Raw genomic sequence first — 22493 nt, forward strand, 5'->3', positions numbered from 1 at the left:
TTTATTTTGATCATCGCCACGCTCACTGTTATTTATTTATTTTTTTAATTATTTCTTTAATTGCTGCAGCGGAAGCCGTCAGGCCCCGGCGGGGCCGCGCTTCCCCGGCCTCCCGGCGGCCCCGATGCTCGGGGGGGCTCCGCACGGCCCCGGCTGGCGGCGCTCCCCCTGCGGCCGGGGGGGGGAGGCGGCGGCGGGACGAGGCTCGGCTCCTCCCGGCTCCTCCCGGCCCGACCCGGCCCCGCTCGGCTCCTCCCGGCCCGGCCCCGCTCCGCCCCGCGGCGCTCCCCGCCCGGCGGCCCCGCAGCCGCCGCCGCCTCGGGCCGCGCCGCCTCCCCCCAGCACCGGGCGAGGGGACAGCTCCGGGGCGGCTCCGCGTTAAAGGGCGGCGGAGCGGGGAGAGACAGGGAGAGAGGCAGGAGGGAGAGGAGAGGAGAGGAGGGGAGGAGGCGGCCCGCAGCGCCGGGTTACGGAGAAGAGGGAAGGGAGCTTCCAGGACAAAGTGGAGCTTTGGCAAAAATAGCTCTTTCCAGGGTTAGGCTTTTTTTTTTTTTTTTTTTTTTTTTTTTTCCTTTTTCTTTCAGCCGAGCGCCCGGGGGAAGTGCCCCCGCATCGCAGCGGACACCCAAGCTGCCGGCCTGAGGGGCACCTGAAGCAGAATGTACCAGGGACACATGCAGGTAAGAGGCTGCAAGCAGGCTGGAGAGCAGCAGCCCCTGGAACGGGCTCCCCCGAATCGGGATTCCGGGAAGTTTCCGCGGGCTGAGCGGAGGGGAGATGCCACCTTGGCACCGTGCAACAAGTGAAGGGGTGCAACGCGAGCGTGGCGCTCCGAGCCGGGGCTGGAGGGGCGAGCTCTGCTCGAGGGGGAGGACGGAAAAGGGGGTCTGTCAACTTTGTAACTAGGTGAAGTTTGGTGTATATTTATCCATTTATTGTGCCTGCTTGTTCAAACAGATTCAAGGGAGCATTCCAGGGCAAACATTGTTATGGCATGCTTTAAGTGACACATGTCTCTTGCCATCTTCTTGATGCATCTCTTCCTGTATGTCAAGTGAAGGACAAACAATAAGGGAAAAGACATAGCACTTGCTTTGCAAAATCTGCAAAGATTTCATGTCACACTGAAGCCGTTGATTCGCACAATGTGTTGTGCTTAAAGGTGATGGATTTCTATTCTGCCCTCCCAACATGGGATGAGAATTGATTTTGCTAAGCCCTGGAATGACTTTGTAGAATGAATTTCAGGCACATGTCTAAGTGACTTCAACGTTTCAGGTAGAAATCTTGCCTCCTGGTCCTACTGATCCACATCGCCACAGCGGAAAATGCCTCTCCCTGACACAAACATACCCGTGTCTTGGACGTGCTGACTTTAACCTTGACTCCCGCTCTCCTTCACGTGGCTCTTCCTTGGAAAGCCAAATGTATTTTGGAGGAGGAAATGCCGAAGTGGAGTAAAGGTTTACACGGATCTCCCAAATGCGTTTCTTTGCTTTGGGACCCACTCTGGCTTTGTGCTCATTGCCAGGAGTGACCAGATGCTTTTATCACGTACAGTGGCACCAGTCTGGCATGTGGCGTGTGTTAGTACTAAGGCTGTTTACAGGGAAACTGCAGTTCTAGCAAGTGTGAGCTGACCACTTCTCTGTGGTGCGATTCTGCAGAGCATTTAAAAATCTGCTGAATGGTCATCAGGGAAATTAAACTTAAGTCAATGCCAAACACAGGATTGTGTACAAAATACGTGAGTTAAGTGAGAACTCTGATTCAGCACACTCTGCTTTCCAGAGCTGAATGATACCAGTTACTCTTTCATGTTTGTGTTATCTGATCTCAACAATGATAAATACTGTGTCATAATATCGCTTGTCAGAGAGAGCAAACAGGTTTTAACAAGAAACGGAATCAATGGAAGCAGATACTACTATTGCATGCTACTATTTATGATAAGATTAAAGGATGCATTGTTTTATTGTAAAGAAAACAGTTCTGTAACTGGTGTTAATTAATTGGATACTGGCAAATAAGTATTTATACCCTTAAGAAAGCAGAAGTTCTTTGCTATGGCTAATATGTCGCAAGGTTTCAACAAGCACACACCACTTTTTAAAAGGCAATGTAATGGAATACTGAGGGTGCTGGCAACATTGTAAATTTTCTGAGTCATTAAAAGGCTGAAATCCAATTTGCAATAGAAAAACAGGTTAAAACATACAAATATATTATGACTGATGTCCTTTAATTTTTTTCTTTCAAAATACTTTGGTTTATCTAGCTCAAATGTAATTAAATGCTATCCAAATTCACTTTAAAAGTTTGCTTAATTTAAATACTATTCATATTCAGTACACTCGCCTGCTAAAAATGAAAACCCACCTGAGTGCATCAGCCAAACTTGGTAATGTATTTCTGCCCTGACAGGAAGCATTAACGGGCTTCAGGCAACTCCTAAATAAAGCCTAAAGCATTAGGAAAGATTCTCATGTTTACTATATCCTTAATTAGAGCCTTTAAGTGAGTCAAAGACAATAAATAGCTAATTTTATCGCAATGAAATTATGTACTGTAACATTTATTAAGCCACGTTAGAACACAAACTACTGAAGCTACCACACACGTACAGCGTCAAACCACATGCTACCAAAAGCGCAGGCACATCCTAAGCATTACAGGTCTGTTCTTAACATCTCCCAAGACTTTTTGTTAGACTTCTTTGTACGAACTTAAGGAAAACTATTTGAAATTACCTGCCAGTGTAAAATAAGGTAAACTATAATACTATTCAAACCTGTGTGGATTAAGCTAGGCACCTGAGTCACTACCTGGACTCCTTGTTTTCAAAGACTCTGAGCACTCACAGCTTTCACTGCTTTCAAGTGAAATTGGCGTCCTGAGGCGGACCCTAACTGGGCACCCAGGCATCTAATTTATGCATCCAAATGAAAAATGTGCCAATGTGTAATGCCTAATCCTATGATCTTTAAGGCAGAAGTTCTTCTGAACTTAGAGGGATCAAATCAAGGATCTGGTTTTGAATGCCAGTCATGGTTTCCTTTATTGCCAGTGCTCTGTTTTCAGAAGTAAAAGTAAAATCTGCAGAAATGATTCCTCAATCTAATTACTTTTAAAGATGTTTACAAAGCCAATGTTTTATTAATAAACTGCTGTAGCTCAGCTAATTCTTCAAAATCTTCTGAAAGGTGAGAACATTAGCAACTCTAACAATGTCATGAACATAATTACGCACACTGAGAATTTACCTATCTCAAATAGGCATCAGGCATTATGAGCTTCAGCAGGGGAATTTCTAAGCTCTATGAATTCTGCAAGTGTGCATGAAATATACGTTGTATTTATGCACCGCTGAAGTCACCTGAAGTGAAGGCACTTGAAGTTCTCTACTATATCAGACCATAATATGTGTATTTCTTGTAAAGTTTTAGCTTACGTTACTTTTTTTTTTTTCATGAATCCCAGAACATTTCTTGGTTTATTCCAAAGACCTAGGTTTAGATTTCCCTCTTACTGTTTTATAAACAGATCTTCACAACACAGAAATACTAGAGAGGTCCTAAGCAAAAATCCCAAAGACAGAGAAAAAACAATCTAAAAGGAAGGCATGCTGCAGGTTCAGCCACAGTCTTTATATTGCCAGGTACCTTCGCATAGCTTTTGTGTTACTTGTGTGCTGCACGCTTTCACATAAACTACTAGGAGGAGAAAAAAGTGGCCTTCCCCAGAGCCAGCACCACAGACAGGAACAGGATGCAGAGAAGCACAGCACCACGGGAGCTCTTTCAGAGCTATTTCACTATCACAGCAATCATAAGCGTTCGGTTTCGCCGTACTATTTACCAACCTGTTCGGTTTATACGCCTGAAGCCCGAGCCTTTATGGTGGGGCTTTTATATGAGAAGGAGAACTTGAGACGAGCCGCGCCGGCCGCTTGCCTCTGAGCGCAAGCTTCGGTTACGTCAGCAGCCCTACTTAGTGCAGCAGGCTCAGGTGCTGACAGCACCAGGCCTGATGGCTGCAGGAGCACACCCAGGGCACGCTTCAGGTCCCAGGCAGTTCCAGGGGCTCTGTGTCTGCTTTGGGATTACACAGATATGGCAAAGAGTCTCAGTGCTAATCTGTCCAGGTGAAGGAGAGGTGTTTCTCTCTTAGGACAGCGTGTGCTGTTTCCCATCTTCCTCAAGGAAACAGTAGCAGGCCAGATGGAAGCAGAACATAAGCTGAGTTCATCCCACAGTTACTGTTCTGAAACGTCTATCATTTTAACAACCAACAATAAGCCATTTTAAAGTTTTCACAGTATATCATGGACCCGGTATCAGTCCCTCCCATTGACTTCCATGACAGTCTGTACATGGGCAGAGGGTAAATGACAATCACAGAACGGGCAGCAGCATTCAGCTTCCGAGGACATTCAGAATAAATGCTTTCAAAACTCTGCCGTGATGCTGTATATAGCCAGCTTTCTCCAACACAAATGCTCGAACAGAAGAGGTGCTTTGCCAAATGTTGGCATGGGATTTTATGTGTGGCAGTGTTATGTTTGGAAACGGCTTAATTTACACAAAGGAGAAATTTTGACCACACATGGCTACGCGAGTTCCTTTGGCGCTTTGTCACACAAACAGGCTTATTAGTCACGATGCCTTGGCCAAGTTCCAAATCAGATAGCTACTCCTAAACTTTTAATTGAATAGCCAATCAACTTCATGCCCCTAATTGTCGTGTTGTGTTCTGTACTGATATTTAATGTTCTACCACTGGCATTTCACATTTAGATGACATGATCCATATCAATCCACATTTCAGTAAGATCTCATTCTTCAAGCCCAAACATATATGGCTGCAGTGAGTCTACAGAAAGCATAACTATGTACACATGAAAATTTTTTGCAAGATCAAACCTCAAGGGCTTCACATGTTTTACTGGGCCTGAAAAGCATTGCTAAATATTTTAGAAGTTATAAAAAATATTTTTGCACTGATTTCCCAACACTTAAGGCTTGACTGGGAGTAGTGAAGCAGAATTGTCGCAGGATTATCTGCTGATGCAAGTCCCATCTCTGCTTATTTAGTAACCTATTAAAAATACTCTAGTAGTGTTGGTTACACTGCTACTGAAAATAAATAAAACCCAAGCTATTCATCAATTATGATTACAAAAATGGAATCGCTCAGCTACGCATTTTGTACATGAATAAAGCAGCCCATAAAAAATATAGGCAACATAAAATTGAATTCAATGCTAAATTGAATCTTTGTTCAGCTGTTAAGATCAACAGAAACTTAATAACTTTAAACTACAAAATTCTAAAAATCTAGACACATTGCTGGAATGCTAACTGACCCCTGGTGATGTTGATGAATCATAACTCCCAGCCTTACTGAAATTCCATTATGCTAAACAGATAATTTTTCATTATTACAAGCCTTTTGTAAAAACACTCACAATGCCAGGGCAGTGTTTATGGTGGTATGTTTTCCATTTTGTTTTGATATTTTTCAATTATTCACTAGCAGCTTTTCGAGTTTTGAAGAGCAGATTATGAACTGCTTATAAATGAAACAAGCTAAAAATAATGAGCTAGTTTTCATTGAATGGAGTTTGTTCAAAAAAAAAAAGGTGATAAACTGTTTTTGGCTAAGAGACATGCTGAAACTATTCAAATTGTGCGCAATGCCGGTATAGATAAGCGCTCCATGAAGCCGTTAGGCAGTCGTACAAGAATCTTGCAGAAAATCTTGCAAAAGGCTCAGGAACTCTTGGCACCCAGTGCATTTTTGCTGATGTAAATTAAGAGGAACTCTTTCTACCTAAATAGGGAGATGGCACTCTATTCTGGAATGAAATTCATTCAAAACAAGGAAAACCAACAGTCCCCAGCACTGTCAATTAAAATCACACCATATCCCGAGTTGGGAGGCACCCACAAGATTTGAGTCCAAATCTTGGCTCCACACAGGACCACCACAAAATCAGACCCTTTGTCTGAGAGTGTTGTCCAAACTCTTCTTGAACTCCGGCAGGCTCAGTGTCGTGACCACTGCCTTGGGGAGCCTGTCCCAGTGCCTTGCCACCCTCTGGGTGAAGAACCTTTTCCTAACACCCAGCCTGACCTTCCTCTGTCACAGCGCCATGCTGTTCTCTCAGGTTCTATTTATTTATGTAAATGTTAGTCTATTTCCAATATATAACCTTCACAAAAGAGGCACTGTTTACTTAAGAAATTGTGATGTATTTTTTTTAAAATTACCACTACTGCCATAATTTATGATAGCACAATACAGAGGTTAGGTTTTTAAATTAGACATCCAGAAACTCAGATTTTACCTCTAGTTTCATCATATAGCTTTGGCAAGCTCAGTCACCTTTCCATGCATCCATTTTGCCTCACCTATGCTGTCCACTCTGATTACTTAGCATAGGTTAGTATGTTAAGCTTGAGTAGTGGTTACCTTTTTTTTAAAATACTGATTTCAAACATCCTAAAATGCACCCATGAAACTACTAAAGGCAAGGTCTGATAATCAATCACAAAACACTTCAGCTGTGTGGAGACTTAAAATGATTTTTCTGGAAGAGTTCAGGCAAAATTACTCACACTCTAATTTTTTAGGATGAAGCTTTAAGTTTTTAAAACTTAAACCCCAGTCCATTAATGCAGTTATAACTTATATGCAGAGATATTGTTCTGGTGTATGTTGGTATCAACACTTCATAAATCAATGCTGACTGCTGTTATGCAACTGAGAGTCAGCCTGTACAAGGTCTGCGTTAGCATGTGTGTGGATAAATATATTTGCTTTGCATACACGGTCTATTTTAGCAAGAGAGTCTATTTTGATTACTTAACCTTATACTTGTTTGAAAGCATAACCTTACACATGTTTGAAAACTAATTAATTTAATGGGGCCCACAGTTAATAGGGCAGAGAGAGGAAAAAGAATGAAAGGCAGGCCAAGTCTTAGAATGGAAGTGTGTAGATAAAACTGCTATGCAAAGGAAGGAGGCCAAAAAGTTGGAAAGAAAGGTCACAAGCTAGATCAGTATGAAATACCCAAATGCATGAAAGCGTAGGATAAATAAGCTATACAGAAATATAGAGTTTGCTTTAGGAAATGCAGACTCATAAACATTCATAATCAGAAAATCAGTCGTAATTTATAAAAAAAAAAACTTCCTAAACAAGCTGAATCTGCAGAAACTTTTAAGAAGGCTTTTGATGTCTAAAACAGGTCTGTTTAAAACCATGCAATTTAATTAGCTACCCCTTCTGCAATAGTTAGAAATGAAAATGGTAAAAACATCAGAATATTACTTAGAATGAATATGACAGGTTTGTTTTTCTTACATACCCAGAACGAGAAGTATCAACTGGTTGTTTGTATTGCAGAAGGTAAATTTGCACAATCTATTTCAGGAATAGTCAATATCACAAAAACAGCCACCTTCCAAATCAGGTGTCATAACACGTAAAGTAGGAGATGGCTTTCTATAGTTATGCATTTTCATCATTGTCCAATAACATTACTAATAAAATGCCCAAGGATCACAAAGACTATATTCATCAAATTCTTCTACCAGCCTACAATTATTATGAGCAGTGTAATATTCTGTTCCTTTCTTCTCAGGCTTTTGAAATTCTGAGTCGTTGGTACACGAGTTTTACTTCCAATGGTTTATTTGCGAATAAGTTAATTAAGTTAAAGTCTAAAACATGAAGATTTGAAACATATTGTACTGAATGGAAAAAAGCATGTCTCATCAGATCACCTAGCTCCATCAACAGAGAACACAAACCAAAGTTTAAACTTATCCCCTGAATTTGATTTTTTCCAAGGGTGGCATAGTTAGTCAACATGTCTCAGTATTAACGCAGTTCCTCCCAGACAGTTTCGATTAGACTTCACTCAGGCTGGCATAATTGGTGTAAGCCCCGGGTTTCCTTCCTCCACCTCTCCACAGCCTATCAAGGCAGTCAGATAGATTTACCAGTATTTTTCTTCTTTCATTGTTTCATCCATTTTGCTCATTTTCTCCTCCCTACTCAGGTTCAAAGGCTTTCTCAAAATTTTTTGCCTGTTGCCTTCATATCAATCCCTTAAAAGTCCTCTTGTCTTAATAAGGATATTGAATATAATACAAGTTACATGAGTACAAATATCTTTGGACAGCATTTTTCAATCAACATACAAAATAATAGCAATGCATTTAGAATCTGTCAGTGTAATAACAAAAGCATATGTGATAAGGAAAGCACTGTGCAATGAATTCAGACAAACAATCTTTCTTGATTACATTAAGACTTTGTCTTCTGTTATAAGAGACATAAAAGAAATTCAGATACACTCAGCCATTGCCATTTAGAAACAACAGCTTGAGAATGTTTTTGGCATGCATTTATTTTAGGATCAGTCACATTATTTCTTTGTATTTTTACCTTAGATTGATAATTTGGCTTTATAGACTAGATTTTAAAAGCAGAAGGAAAATTTTTAAATTTCCCTTACCGCTCATGTTATTATCTAGCTGAAGAAGTGAAGTGCATGGTGTGACCAACATTTGAGCCCACTGTATCTTTATTTACATAAGTGAAAGTAAGTGGAAATTATACTGATGTAAATAAGAAAATAATTGGCTCCCAAGCACTTTTCACATTAATCCCTGTCTTCCTAATGTCAGGTCCCAAAGTTACAGCATCAACTAAAGACTATAGCACATCCTGTACAGGGACAGAAAAGCTGTTACTAATTGCAATTTCTAATGCAATATTTTCTAACTGGTACTTGCTTCAAGATAAAGGTTCAGGAACTCTCGCTTTTCTTTTAAAGTCAATTGAGAGAGGTTCACTGAATTCACTAAGGTCAAGTTTGCTATCATAAGTACAGGAATAAGCAAAGATTATAATAAATATCAATGTTTTGAGTATTTGTATTAGTTAAAATTGATAGATAACATCACATTTTAAAGTGATGGTAATCTGCCAGAGCTTTGTAAAATCAGGATTCCCTGATACGAAGTTCTGAAAAAAAAAAAGCCAGCAATTGTTATTTTACACAAAAGAACAGATTATTATTATTTATGTGAGGTAGAAGGATGGTGTCAGTCTTCACTAAGGTGTTGGACATATTCTCATAGATACGATTAATGAAATAGTAAAGTGTAGCTCAACATGTGTCTCATCAAAATGACTATTTCTGCTGTCATTCACTGAGGTTTTGCAGGAAAGATAATTTTCCAGTTAAAGGGTTCAGATGTAGATGAGGTATTTTATCTTTTTCTATACGCTATCCAACAATCCAACACTCCTTCCAAGAACCAAGACGATTTTAAGACGACTTTGAGAAAGAAATACAAGGAAGAGTGGCCAGCACTAATAACTGTAAAAAGAAACAAGCCAAAACAGCCTTGTCAAAGTAATAATGGCATTAGGTTAGATTAGAGTCTTAGTAAAGAAAATTAAGCAGGAAAATTATGATGCACAACAGAAAAAAGGCAAAGGAATGGAAATTAGGAAGTGCCATTATTGTTCTGAACAGTAGAAAACATTGTTAATATTACCACTGTACTTAATCCAGGTAACATACACAGCGTGGTGGGAAATATAAAATGAAAAGGGATGCATAAACTCGCATGACCCTGTGCAACAACCACAACAAAGGAGTGCGAATCATTAGAAAATAGCTGGATACTACATAGAAACAGTGAAAAAAGTCATCCCTAGAGCACTCAAAAGACGTGCTGCTCAGGAAATACAGCAAGTCTAAGGTGTTAGTTGTATTATGAACCTGGATCCCAAGAAAGCATGGGAAAAAAGTAAGATTCAATATTTAAAATGTTAAGAATAAGTAAAGAACACACAAGGAACGGAGAGAAAGTGCTCCTCCAAGACAAAAATAAAAAGTACAAGCTGCCTAAAGTAAAGCTTAGTTAGACCTCATTGAAAGTTTATTAAAACAACTGTTGAAAGTTTTTCAGTTACATGATTAAGACCAAAAAAAAAAAAAAAAGGAAAGAAAAATGTACTCAAACTGGCATCCATATTATAGGCAACCTAATTAATGGCCCCAAACCAAAATGGTTATGAGGGTATGAATGCAGTTATTAGCAGCATGTGAAGCAAGAGCTCAAGCAGAAGTACACAATATAATCTCTGTCCCACACTGCTGATGGAACTGGTATATGGACCTGAAGACTTGGTAGCAAATATTTAAGTGTAGTTATGAATCCAGATATGGTGCCATATGACAGGACAATAGAAAATGCGTCAAGATTTAAAATAGGGTAATAAAAATAATAATCACAGAATCAGGCAACTAACAGCCCAGATACCCAAATGGCTATCCGTAATCTGCAAGGTTTTAGGTATAGACTTTAAGGGAGAAGAAGATTAAACAAACATGCACAGAAAAATGGAAAAGATGCTATTTGAATTTACCAACAGAAGATAATGCCAGACCAACTTAACATTTTGTTGTCGTAACGGGCTTTTTAGGCAAAGGAAATGTAACTGACTTTGATTTCTATGGTCTTTGGTAAGCATTTGCTATAGTGCCTCAAAAGACGTTATTAGTGAAGATGGAGGAAGTGAGGAATAATAGCAAAACCACAGAGAGGGCAGGAAACTTGTTCACAAGAACCAGAAAAATACAGCATTAAAGGAAGGACGGTTTCTGAAAGAAAGTTTATTGATGAAGGTCTTTATGGATGAGTTCTAGAAGTGATGTCCAATGTTTTCATCCGTAAACCTACTGATGAAACATCATCGGTATTGGGAATCATCATCAGTACTGGTGAGTATTAGGTCACTACACAGAGGGAACTATGTGAACTTCAAGTGGAAACAGTACAAATACGATGATATGTAACAGCACAATATGCAGCTGATCATCAGTAACAAAAATAAAATAAAAATCTACCCTAAGCTGTAAAATATAATTTAGAAATTATTAAGATAGACTTGCATATACAAGATGGCTATAAGCCATTAATATACCCGTAAAAACACAAGTGAAGTTTTAGTTTTAGAAGAGTTTTTTTCCAGAAGAGTCAGAAAAATGTCAATGCCAGTTTACAATGTCACTAGCAAATTTTCAGCTGAGCGTCTTGTAAAGCTCTGGCCAAGAAGGAAACAGGTCCAAAGAAGGATGGATGATCAAGAAGAAGGGAAAGTCTTATGAGAAGAGACCAAAAGATTTTGGCTTATTTTGTTGAGCGAAATGATGGCTCAGCAGGAGCATAATCACAGCATGTAAATGCATCAGGGAGATAAACACCAGATACAGAGAACCTAAATTAGCTAAGGACAAAACTGGCACACGAACAAATGGATATTAACCGTCTGTGAATAAATTTAGGTTGGAAATTAGAAGATTTCTGATCATTAGACCAATCAAGATTTCCAATAGCCTTCCAACTGGAACAGTGGAGGAAAAAATAAAAAAACACTAATTACTTTAAAGATGAAACAATCAATTTATGAAAGACTTTTTATGACATGCTGCCTATGACAGCAGAAGACAAACTCTATAACCCAACAATACCCTTCTTGTCTTCTGAAATTTCTCCAACTTCAGCAGAAATAGACCTTGACTCATGCTGAGCAAAACCAAAATCTTCAACTGCAAGAAGCCAAAAGTCTTCCCATTGTGGCTGAGGAGGGCTTGATTGTTTTCACTGATCCTGTAACCTCCTACTGACAGAACAACGCAGGAGCTGACAAATTAGTCTCACTTCTCCCATTGCCCTACTCCAAAATGTCACAGACCTGAGCTCTACGCTTGGAATACTCTCTCTCCTAGTTTCCTTACTGAGTCTCCCACTCAGCTGAACTGATAGTTTTGCTGTGTGTAAAATCTTAATAATCAGAGGAAGTGTGTTTCCTTCCCCCATACAGCTAAACTCAATGGTTCATACTAGAAACACTGAAGCTTTTCCACATTTTATATTCATGTTCCAACAAGCAGGCACTGAGGGTTTGAAATCACCAGCTGTGTTAACATGGTGTAACAGTAAGTTTAAATCTATTTTAATAACAGCCAAAGTGTGTGTGCATGAGAATATAATCAGAACCCATCAGGATCAGTAGAGGTATTTTCCCTGACCACAGCAGAGCTAGGATACAGCTCAATTTCCATCCTACCACCAGCTTCCTTTTCTTTCCTGAGCTCCAAAACCAAATGTGATGGTCATTATTTAGAGCATAACGCTCTTAAAGAAGAGAACAGAGTACTTGGCTTTGCAGTCCTTCTCAGGAAAATCTACTGAGCTCACTTTGGGCTGTTCTCTTTGAACTGATCATAAAACTGTGTTTTAAAGTCAGTTCTATGTCCCTTCTGATATATTGAGTAAAAAATGATTTCTAGGTTAATTCAGATTCATAAAATTACTGCAGGATCTAATTACGGGGGTTCTTGTCCCCCTTCAGATCATGGTGGCTGTGATTTGCATCCCAACATCTATCTGGCAGATGGATGTCCATGAACACTCCATCACAACTTAAGAACAGCCTTGAAGCCTTGCAGCTCTTGGTTGCTAGCAGTTGCTGTGCTGCAGCTTACTGAGCATCACTCTGCTTCTCACATTTCAGAATTTCAGGAGTCATGCCAGCAAAAAGTTTCCAAATATGTGAGATCACTGGATAATGGCTAGATATGCAATAGATATGCAAAAGCATATTGCTAAATTTACTTAGCAAGGAAATAGGGTGGTTATTTAATGAGTTAACTACTTTCTCCTGCCAGTGCACATAAAATGAACACTTATTTCCAAATTATATTTAGTAACGTTTGTTATAACATTGGACCAGGTGTTGATAAACTAGATACGTAAACCTCGTATGCGTTGGTGGAAAAACAATTTTATAGTTGTCAAAGAGTAACAAAATTTCACTGCCCTTTTTCTCAGATAGTCACAGACAAATATCAGAAATAAAGTTTCAGATAAAATTTCCAAGCTATTGACTCAGCCTCGTTAATCACCACAGAAACAACTGTACATGCTGATTGGTGCGTGTATATTTTGTGTATTTGTTAAGCTACAAACATACTAACTTTATGTGACGGTACGAATGAAACTACTTACTATTCCTCCCTGCTCAAGTCCTGTCCCATGTAAGCATCATTCACAGAATTAAGGAACAGAAGTATTGCTACTGAAGTGGCCAACCAGACACAGACCAGAAAGACTAAATACACAAAGTTTACCAAATGGCTAAAATGCACGCACATGGTGTGCCCAGTGGACAATTACCATTAGCTGAAAATCTGTAAATATGGGAATAGGCAGCTTTTCTACTGACTTTTGCAAAGCTGTTCAGAAGGAAACGAGGCTTACACTAATACATGTCTAAACAATAAATTGTTTTTCAACTAGCCATCTTATCTGAGTTAAATGCCTTTTGATATATTGCTGCCAACAGGTGTTCTCTAATGTCCAGCCTTTCTTGCGAGATCATCAGTTCTAAAAATTAAAATCCTAGTTAGGATTTCAGCAGAGAGGAAAGCATTGCTTTACTTGCATAATCTTTTGGACAGTGGTCATCAGGGAGTGCAGAAGAAACACATGTACGCTCAGCTACAGGTGAAGAATTAGCGCGGCTGCTTTTTTGCTGTGATATATCAGACAGTTTTATTTTGAAACCAGTGAGATGATGGCTGGACCGTTCTCACTTCAACCGAGAATTACAGATGTACTTATCAAAGACCTGCTAATACCTTGCAGAATACTCTGATAAGTTTGCTATTCAGAGACAATTATGCTTCTATATTTTTTCATGTTCTTTTTTGTTTTTTATGTATAGCACTTCTTGACAGGCAATAGGATCACTCCTTAAGAGTTCATCTCCACTTGTCATTTGTTTCTCCTCAAATAATAAAATCCGTTCCATAAAAGACAAAATAAATATATTATAGGCATGCACAGAATAAAATCTGCTTATGCTTACAGGTTCCCACTAAATAATAGGAGAAATAGCCATTTAAGATATCTGGTTACTACTTGTTTCACTCCAGTTTCAGTTTGGGACAGCCCATTAGAATTTGTGTTTATGGGCAGTAAAATTTCTGAAATTTCTGAAATATGAGAAGCATAATTTCAAACCAGGAAATTTGTCACAGAGTTCTGTCTTCCGCCACTTTCTTATTACTGGTACAGGATCATGGCACCATGCACTAACACTACCAGATTTCTTTAAAAAGATGCTACTCTGTGTTCATCTCTGCCTTGTCCACTGAAATCCTGGTTCCAGTAAAATCAATGAAAACAATACCATTAACTTCAGTGCAATCAGGATTGTATTTAGAATCTTTCACAGCAGGAAACACTGTTTTGTCTCAAAGTAGTTTTAAAAAGGATATCTTCATTTTGTGAATGCTGAGAAATAACATACCTAAGTAGGCTAAATTCCACTTTGGGGATTTATACTTGTTTACACTCCATCGGTAAGTGGTACATTATGTACTTTCTACATAAATAGATGAAGGATTAAAATGCCTGTTTTAAAATCTGAAGGGTTTTAAATATGATCTACTCTATGAAAGAGGCAGGTTCCATTACTTTTAGGTCATTTTCCCCCAGTAGGTTACATGAGAAAAGCACTCCACCTCTGTTAAGCAGTTTTTTGTGAAACTGTCATTTACTGATTGGATTTTAAAAAGGCAACCCTTGACTCTGATTTGGGGAAAAACAGAGAAGTTTCAAGACCTCGCGTAATCATCTGGGTGTGGGAAAAACACACAGGGCCTGCCCTGCCTGACAGCTCAGTCTGGGGGAAAGGCACCAGGTAGGACCCTTAGAGCAGCAGCTCAAGTTGGATTTCCCAGCAAAGCTGAAGTTCTCCCAAGTCTGCATGTGCCAGGTCTTAAGTCCTTCACTGGAGCTGCTTTGGGTCTCATTGGTTACAAACCATTAACATTGGGACCAATTCCAAATGCACTGTGTTTTGTTTTGGTTTTAATTTTAATGCAAGTTCTGTCCGGTAACTTTCTGGATCCATGGGCATAAAGAAGTAACCTCCCATGCTTACGGCACTGCTACAGAGGGATTGGGGGTTAAGTTCCTGCTTTGCCATTGCCACAGATTTTCTTTATGAACTTGGATGAGGCACTTACTGTCTTTGTGCCTCTGTTCTCCATCAGTAAGACAGGAATAAAAGCACTTCCATCCTCTAGATGTATTAAAAGGTATAAAAGCACACATCCATGTAGTTATGGAAACTTATGTTGATTTTTTATTCCGATAAAAATGAAAAACCATCTTAAAAATAACCTTTAGATTTGAGTCCAAGCTTTTTTCCAAATTTCACACAAATGAGTGTAACAGCAGTCATGGGCTGGATGGCTCCAACCCCACAGGGAGGAAGAGGAGCCTCATTCTGCACCATGCATGAGGTGCACAGTACCAGAGCAGGGGGGCAGAATTTAGGAGCGAAGTTTGAACATGGGGTTCAGTGGATCAGGAGCCCCTGGTGGTACTAGAAAAACCTCGTTTGCACCACTGCATCCTAGTGTAATCCCATCTGTGTCTGGCTAATCAATTGTAATGCAGCCCATCTGATGCATTACTTCATAACTGCTGTATACTCTGTAATAAAAGGTAATAAAATAATTCCTATAAGCAGGATAACACCACGAGCCCAGCCTTGATTTGCACTAATCAGTTTGCTGCACAGGGGCACACTAGCAGCTGATTCAGTCTTCCGGAGTAAGTCAACAGTGCTTATAAACTATTCTCAGTTTTGAATATGCTTCTTTTTATTTAAACTGTGTGAGATGTAGGCTCCTGCTTGTTGAATCCCTGGCCAACTCTCAAGGGAAGATCATCAACCTCTCAAAGAAAGTGGATAAGGAAAGCTAGTTGGATTTCAGTTCCCTTGCTTAGGATTCTTGTTTAGGAGGAGGAGTGAGTCCTATTCCCCCCATACAGCGCGCTGCTTTTTGAGCTATTACCTTAACAATCATGCTAAAAATTGTCTGCAGTGAATCTTAGAAATGAAAAATAGAATAAAATCAGATAGAGATCTTAAGATGAATGGAACGGATCAGTGCCAGTTGCTGAGCTATACTCCCTCAGACATCTGCAGAGACCCTTTTAGTTCAAGGGATGGCAGATGTAATTAGAAGAGAACCTGATGCAAGGTATTAGAAATAGCAGCTAAACAGCATATACCATGGATCGATATTGAGAAGCTATTTAGCAATAAAAGAAAAATTTCATTTTCACCAAATGCTGAAATACAAAACATGCTGAAAACATCCAGAAACCATTAAACCATATCATTTTAAGAGAAAGCTGCATAGTTGGGATTTTTTTTAGGAAGAAAGAAAGAACAGAGGGCACGGCTGCTGGCTAGGTATTTGTTAATTTTTCATGTGAATTTATTGCATATGTAAGTGATTGAATTAGTAGCACTGACAGGAACCCAGGCACAGTAAAAGCTTCCTGATACTGACACAGCACTGCTCAAGCCGTACAGTCCTGACCATTAGCAATACCGCTGTCGAAGCCCTGAGCCTTTCTCTTGAGCAGAGGCTGCAGAGCACACTGGACTGGACTGAGCAAGGTATTGTTTCTGCGATGTGAATTTGCAGACGTCCGTAACAGAGGCTAGGATGAGACCACTACACTTTTTTAGATCAATGACCTCATTTGGACTCTGATGCCAGGCTCCAGGGAAGAAAGGCCAGTGCAAGCTAATAACATGCTACCAAAATATTGCAAGGTAAGTTTGCGGGGGGGTAATGCTAAAATGGTTTTGTATTTTGTGATAAAGAGACTAAATGCAAACAGTCAGCTGCAGAAAAGATACAAGGGAGAGAAATTGGACTGATTTCCCACCTTTAAGAAAAGCAGGGCATTTCCAGACACTCAGAGGCTGGAAATCCTGGAGTGAAATCCTGATCTTCCAGTACATCACCGAGAGATAGATTGCTTCAGAACGGTGTGGCTTTGAGAGCAAACTAGGGAGATGTAAATTGCATGTCTACTAATTTAAGCATGCAAGTCTACTGCCAAATATTACCATCTAAAAGGAATATAGGTATCAAGGCTGCTATGAAGCCCCTGGGGAGGCTTGTAACCTTTGGGAGCCCTTCCCTCCCTCCCTGCAATGTATTAACCTTTTGACCACGTCACCGCGTGGATCTACATAAAGAAATCGTACACACAGACACTCATAGCCGGGGAGCGGTAGAAACAAAACCGCGCAAAACACAGGATGCAGGATGTTGTGTAGATTCAGTATGAAAATCCAAGAATAGACACAAATATTTTAAAAATAAATTTCAGATATATTATCAATGTGTGCAGGGGCAGCCACAGCGAAACATTTCACTGCTGTCTTATAAACATTATTCCTGTAGGGTCAGATTGTGACCACTAATAAGAATGAAATATGACATTTTTCTAAGAGTAATACTGCTGGATTTAATGGTGCTACTAATGGAGTAAGATTTTCCTTGGAGTAAGGGTGCCATAAAGTAGCCCTCAGCCACCACTTCCTGTTTACTTCTTGCGGTTTATTCTCTAGAGGAAATGTATTTCTTTCACTTGAAACTTCTGCTTGTTACCCAAGAAAACATTGCTTATTATTTTCCTTTTCACACCATTCATCCACATGGAAAGCATTTCTTTCTAAGTTAATCATTTCGCATGTAGAGGAGCAAAAGAACTATTGCTTTCTGATTAATGGAGGGGTAGAGCTTCTCTTAACATGTTCTTTTTCAGTAGGTCCAGACGGTCTCTTCTTAAATTTAATTTAGATATCATTTATAATTCATTTGAACAATTCTAGTCACTTAGTAAAGTTACTTCAATATTTTCCTTTTTATTGAAAGTTATTGCACTGCTGCAAGCAAGGTATTTGGTCTGATGAATTTCTACATGGTCCATCCCAAAGGAGAGACTACAAAACACAAAAGACCCCCAGATTAAATTCCGATCCAATTTAACAACAGCTGCAAGGGAAATCAGGAATAGTTACTCTAGAAACTCAGTGTCATAGTAACATGAAAAATGAAGTTGATCATCTAGAAATTTTAACTAGTTTAAGCTTTCTCCAAAAGACAAGTATTACCCAAGCAACTACAGACAAAAGTAGGCAGAAGCTCCCGTTAAATGACAAGACTGAACCAATGACAAGATTCATGAGCTGGAATTAAGATATAAATTCTATATAGAAATACACCAAGGTGCACAATTAGAGGTAAAACTAACAAATGTTTTTGACATTTAGACCACACTTGAAATTATAAAATAATAATAATTTAAAAAAAAGGGTTCCAATACAGGCTGATGAACTTCACCCACTTACTCGATTGGAAAGATCATAGTTTGAATTGAGAACATATATTCTGGAAAAGCATCTAGTTTAACGCTGAAGACTAAAGTGACGGGAAATTGCTCAAGTTATTCCATTACTAATTCTTCAAAGTACTCCTAGGGAGTATTAGCAACATGTTAGAACAGTTCTTTCATACACATACAGAATATATTAGAACTTATTTTACAAGAATAAAGAAGGTTTTTGGTTTTCTTTTTTAGAATTCTCAGGTAAGCTGGATTATAATGAAAATGTTTTTAATTGTATTTATAGGCATAGATAGCACACCTAACTCAGTCAGGAGCAGCGTAAATATGGACATGAAACAATGAGTTAAAAGTCTATCTTCTCGTTGCCAACACAGCAGTTCTGTTCACTTACAGTGGACAAAAGTGGCAGTTGGAGGAGCTGGAGGAAGAACCCTCCAGGCAGCAGCGCACTCTTGCTATATATGGCACAAAATCATCTTACAGTGTAAAAGTTTCCATTGCCTTTGGAGGGACCAGGATTTCACCTCTAGTCTTGTGGAAGGAAATTATGATAAACTTTCAGAAAAAGGCTGGGTCAAGCAAATGGAAGACTGCTTTGTAGAGTGAACTTAAAATTTTTTTGTGTATATATGTCAGGAGTGTGTATTCCTGTATATTATTGTAAGCAAAGAATGTACCTACTCTTTGGCAGTTTAATCATACATCTATTTTAGAATTTTCTTGGAAGTTCCCTGCAACAAGAGAACTTTTTACAGTCCAAATAACAAAACAGGGAATGAAAGTCTCTAAACCTGAAATAATTTCTCACTAAGAATAATGTAGACAAGACCACAGATAAAGAACTCCTCTTTTCCTTATACATGGAAAGGAAACAAAGTTATTCACCAGTTAGGGAAAAGAAAAAAAAGGGGGGGGGGGGGGGTATTCACACTCAGAATGATTAAAGAAGAAAAAAGGAAAAAGGTGTCTGAACTTGTCAGTAAAAGAAATAGGTTAGTGTATGTCCTGATTTTGATAAGAATGATCAATATTTAAAGACATTAAACAGACTACAGTTGGAGACGATCCTCTCATGGAGAGAATGCGAGAAGTCAAGACCAGAGTAAAGCTGAAAGTAGGAATTGCATTGATTCGGGTAAATCAATATTACAAAAAACACAAGTTAGAAGAGCAACTGCGTTGATTCGACTAAGAATCTCTTATTTCCTTGTTTAGTAGAAAGGATAAATACTACATGCAATGCCACCACCCCAAACTGCTTATCGTTTGTGATAACCAAGGCAATACTGCCAGCAGTTACAACACTAAATCTATTCCACGCTTTCCAATTATTTTCACTGGATGCCTTTCTGTCCTGTTCATTCCATGAAGGTATTAATTATATTAATTCCCTTCTCCCAGTCTTTTTAGGTGTATGGTAGTAATTTCTGTGTAACTGATACCAAAATAGAGTGCACTGATTTAGAAACATATTTTGTACAAGGGAGTCAGAAAGGCAGTGACCTTATCTGCAAAATACTTTACTAAGTGTTTGAACATTTACCTGAACTAGTCAGTCAGGAGACGCTAAATTACAGAAGCTTATATATTTTGGAATTGATGACATCTTACTTTTTTGTTATTATTTATTACAGAAACTATTCATTATTAATTCAAACCACAATACATCTACCATATATATATATATTTACTGCTGGATTAAGATTGAAGGGATGTTGTTGCTATTTCCTCATGACAAGTAGAAGGCAACAAACCCCTCTATAGGGACTAAGTAGCTGAATCAACTTGTTTACAAAGCAAAGCCTACTTAGTTTATTTAGAACAGTCTCAGCAGACCCAAGGTAGTGCAATGAATCTCTGCCTGGATCCTGGATGCTGTCAGATTTACTTTGCTAAAACAGCTCCTTACCTTGAATTCCTAACGTTTTGACCAATTATTTTTTCCTCTTCTGCTTCTAAGCATTTAATTTATCCAGCAGCAAAAAGTTGATACTTAATAATTCACCGACAATATTATGTGCCTGTACCTTTCCCTTGCAGCTGTATTTACTCAAAACAAAGCTATTCAAATAAGCCTTAATCAAGACATATCATGCTACCACGCTGTGTTTGTACAAATCCACTTAGTCCTCTTCAGCTGGGAGCATCGGTAGTGAAGCCCCAGACCAACAAGCAGCAGGGCAAAGTGGCAAGGGGCAGCCTTGGCCTCCTCCCACAGCAGCCACCCCTGTGCTACCAAAATGTGGCCAGTGATACCCAGTGCTCGCAGCTGGATCCACACTAGAGTCTTTGTCCTGCACTGCAGTCGCTGAGAGCTGATGACTCTGGTCATGGCCAGCAGGTCCCTGGCAGCGGTGCCATGTAGACAGCAGGGCCAGCTGTTAGCTGGGAATTCATGGGGAAAGACATCTCTTTTCTTAAGCTTACTTTATTATAACTAGGGTTTAAGTTATATTTGAAACTATCAGAAATAGTTACTGAAAGATAGACTCATGTAAAGCTTTATTAATAACTATGGAGTGCTAAGACTCTTGCTTAACTGAAGCCCATCTCCTGAATACCATACATCAGTATTATTTAAATAACATTTTGACAATCCAACAGATCAAGTTATATTGAAGAGTTCTCACAGTAACTAAATGCGGTACATTAATAGCACAGATAGCATCTGAGGTACTTGCGATTCCCCCGTATGTCAGACTTGCTGGATTCTGCCACGCTACCCAATATAACTCAATTAACGCTGACTTCATATGTGTGTGCATCAGTTAACAAGCTGCAGTCATATTTCGGAAAAAGATCATTTTAGTGAGCAATGGCACACACACTTTCAATCGCATAGAATCCCCCCTCAGTCCCTCACCTCCCACAAAAAGTAGAATTTAAAGTGCTTTGTGCATGAGGAGTGACTGAGAGCTGAGGTTAACTCAGTGCCTAAGACTTGCCAATAGACTGAGCAGTGACCATGCAGCAAACCAACAGACTTCTGATGGCCCCAGGGAAATGGCTTGAACATCCAACCATGAGACAGAATCTATTACCTCCTGGCTTGAAATTGTGGAGTCTTTATATTTTATGCCCTAAACACTAAAAAAATACCATGGGCAGATGCCAAAAGAAAGACAACTATTTTCAAAAACATTTCACAGTAAACTGTGCCAGTACTTGTGGGAACTTTCTGGTGGTCAGCATCGATCTGACATCGGAGCCCGTGACGAGTAGGCAAGGCCGCGACTGCTGCAGCTCGTGCTGCAGAGGCTGTGCTGTTCTGTAACTTCTTAAAACAAAGCTTAATGTGTTTTATCATTACAGCAGTCTGAACTTCGAGCCTCCTGAACAATTTCTCGCTTTATCTAAAATGTGAAATGTATTCTAAAATATTTTTTCCTGTAAAATTAGCATTTATGGCCCAATTACTACAGAGGATAATGGGAGCCTTGTGGGAAATAAAGCTATTTGTATAAGATTATGAGGGACCTTTTCCAAACAGCATACTTTGAACACATTCAGCTCTATAGCTATATTTACTTGAAAAAAAAAATGTTTATTAACCTATGTAACTACCACTCTGAAAAGGTAGATTTGAGAATAAACCATAAAAATCAACCACAATCAGATTTCACATGAGTTATCAATCAGTTATGTATACAAGAAATAAAGACTTGGACTTTTCTGTGTAGAAAATTTGTATAGCTGTTTCCTCAAGCAAAATGCAGGGTTAGACAGAATCATTGGAAGGTCACAGAAAGAGAATGGAAAACCATTTCCACTCTGACTTCCTACCAGACTTATTACGCAAAAATATTTAGTTATGTTCTAAAAATTGGTAGAACTGTAACTTCTATGTAATAAGAGCACTCTTGTCCCCAGAAAATCAATAGCTGCATCTTCATTAGAGCTAATTACTAAGGCTAAAATTCTAAGTGCATTTTGGCAAAGCAAAGTTTTATTTTATATATATATATATTTTTATATATATATATACATAGCCATAAAAAAAATTAAAGACATTAATGCAAAGTTAACAGTAAACACCAGAACACCATCTCCAAATGAATTCTAAAAATTCTTGCTCTGTTTGTATGGACTTCAATATTTTCTTAGTAACCCTTCAACCTTGAATATGAATCAAATTTAACCCTTCAACCTTGAATATGAATCAAA

At 39.1% G+C, this 22493-nt stretch overlaps 1 protein-coding gene across 1 annotated transcript in view; it reads left to right on the forward strand.

Moving 5' to 3' along the window:
* Positions 1 to 392: 392 nt before the first annotated feature.
* The window catches only part of PEX5L (peroxisomal biogenesis factor 5 like), a 114340-nt gene continuing 92239 nt past the window's right edge, over positions 393 to 22493 (forward strand). The window contains exon 1 of the mRNA XM_083848437.1: positions 393 to 680. Coding sequence (XP_083704563.1) covers positions 660 to 680 — 21 coding nt within the window. The 5' untranslated portion in view covers positions 393 to 659. The remainder of the gene's footprint in view (positions 681 to 22493) is intronic.

Source organism: Anser anser, assembly GCF_964211835.1.
Source record: "Anser anser genome assembly, chromosome: 9".
In the NCBI taxonomy this organism is placed as follows: Eukaryota; Metazoa; Chordata; class Aves; order Anseriformes; family Anatidae; genus Anser; species Anser anser.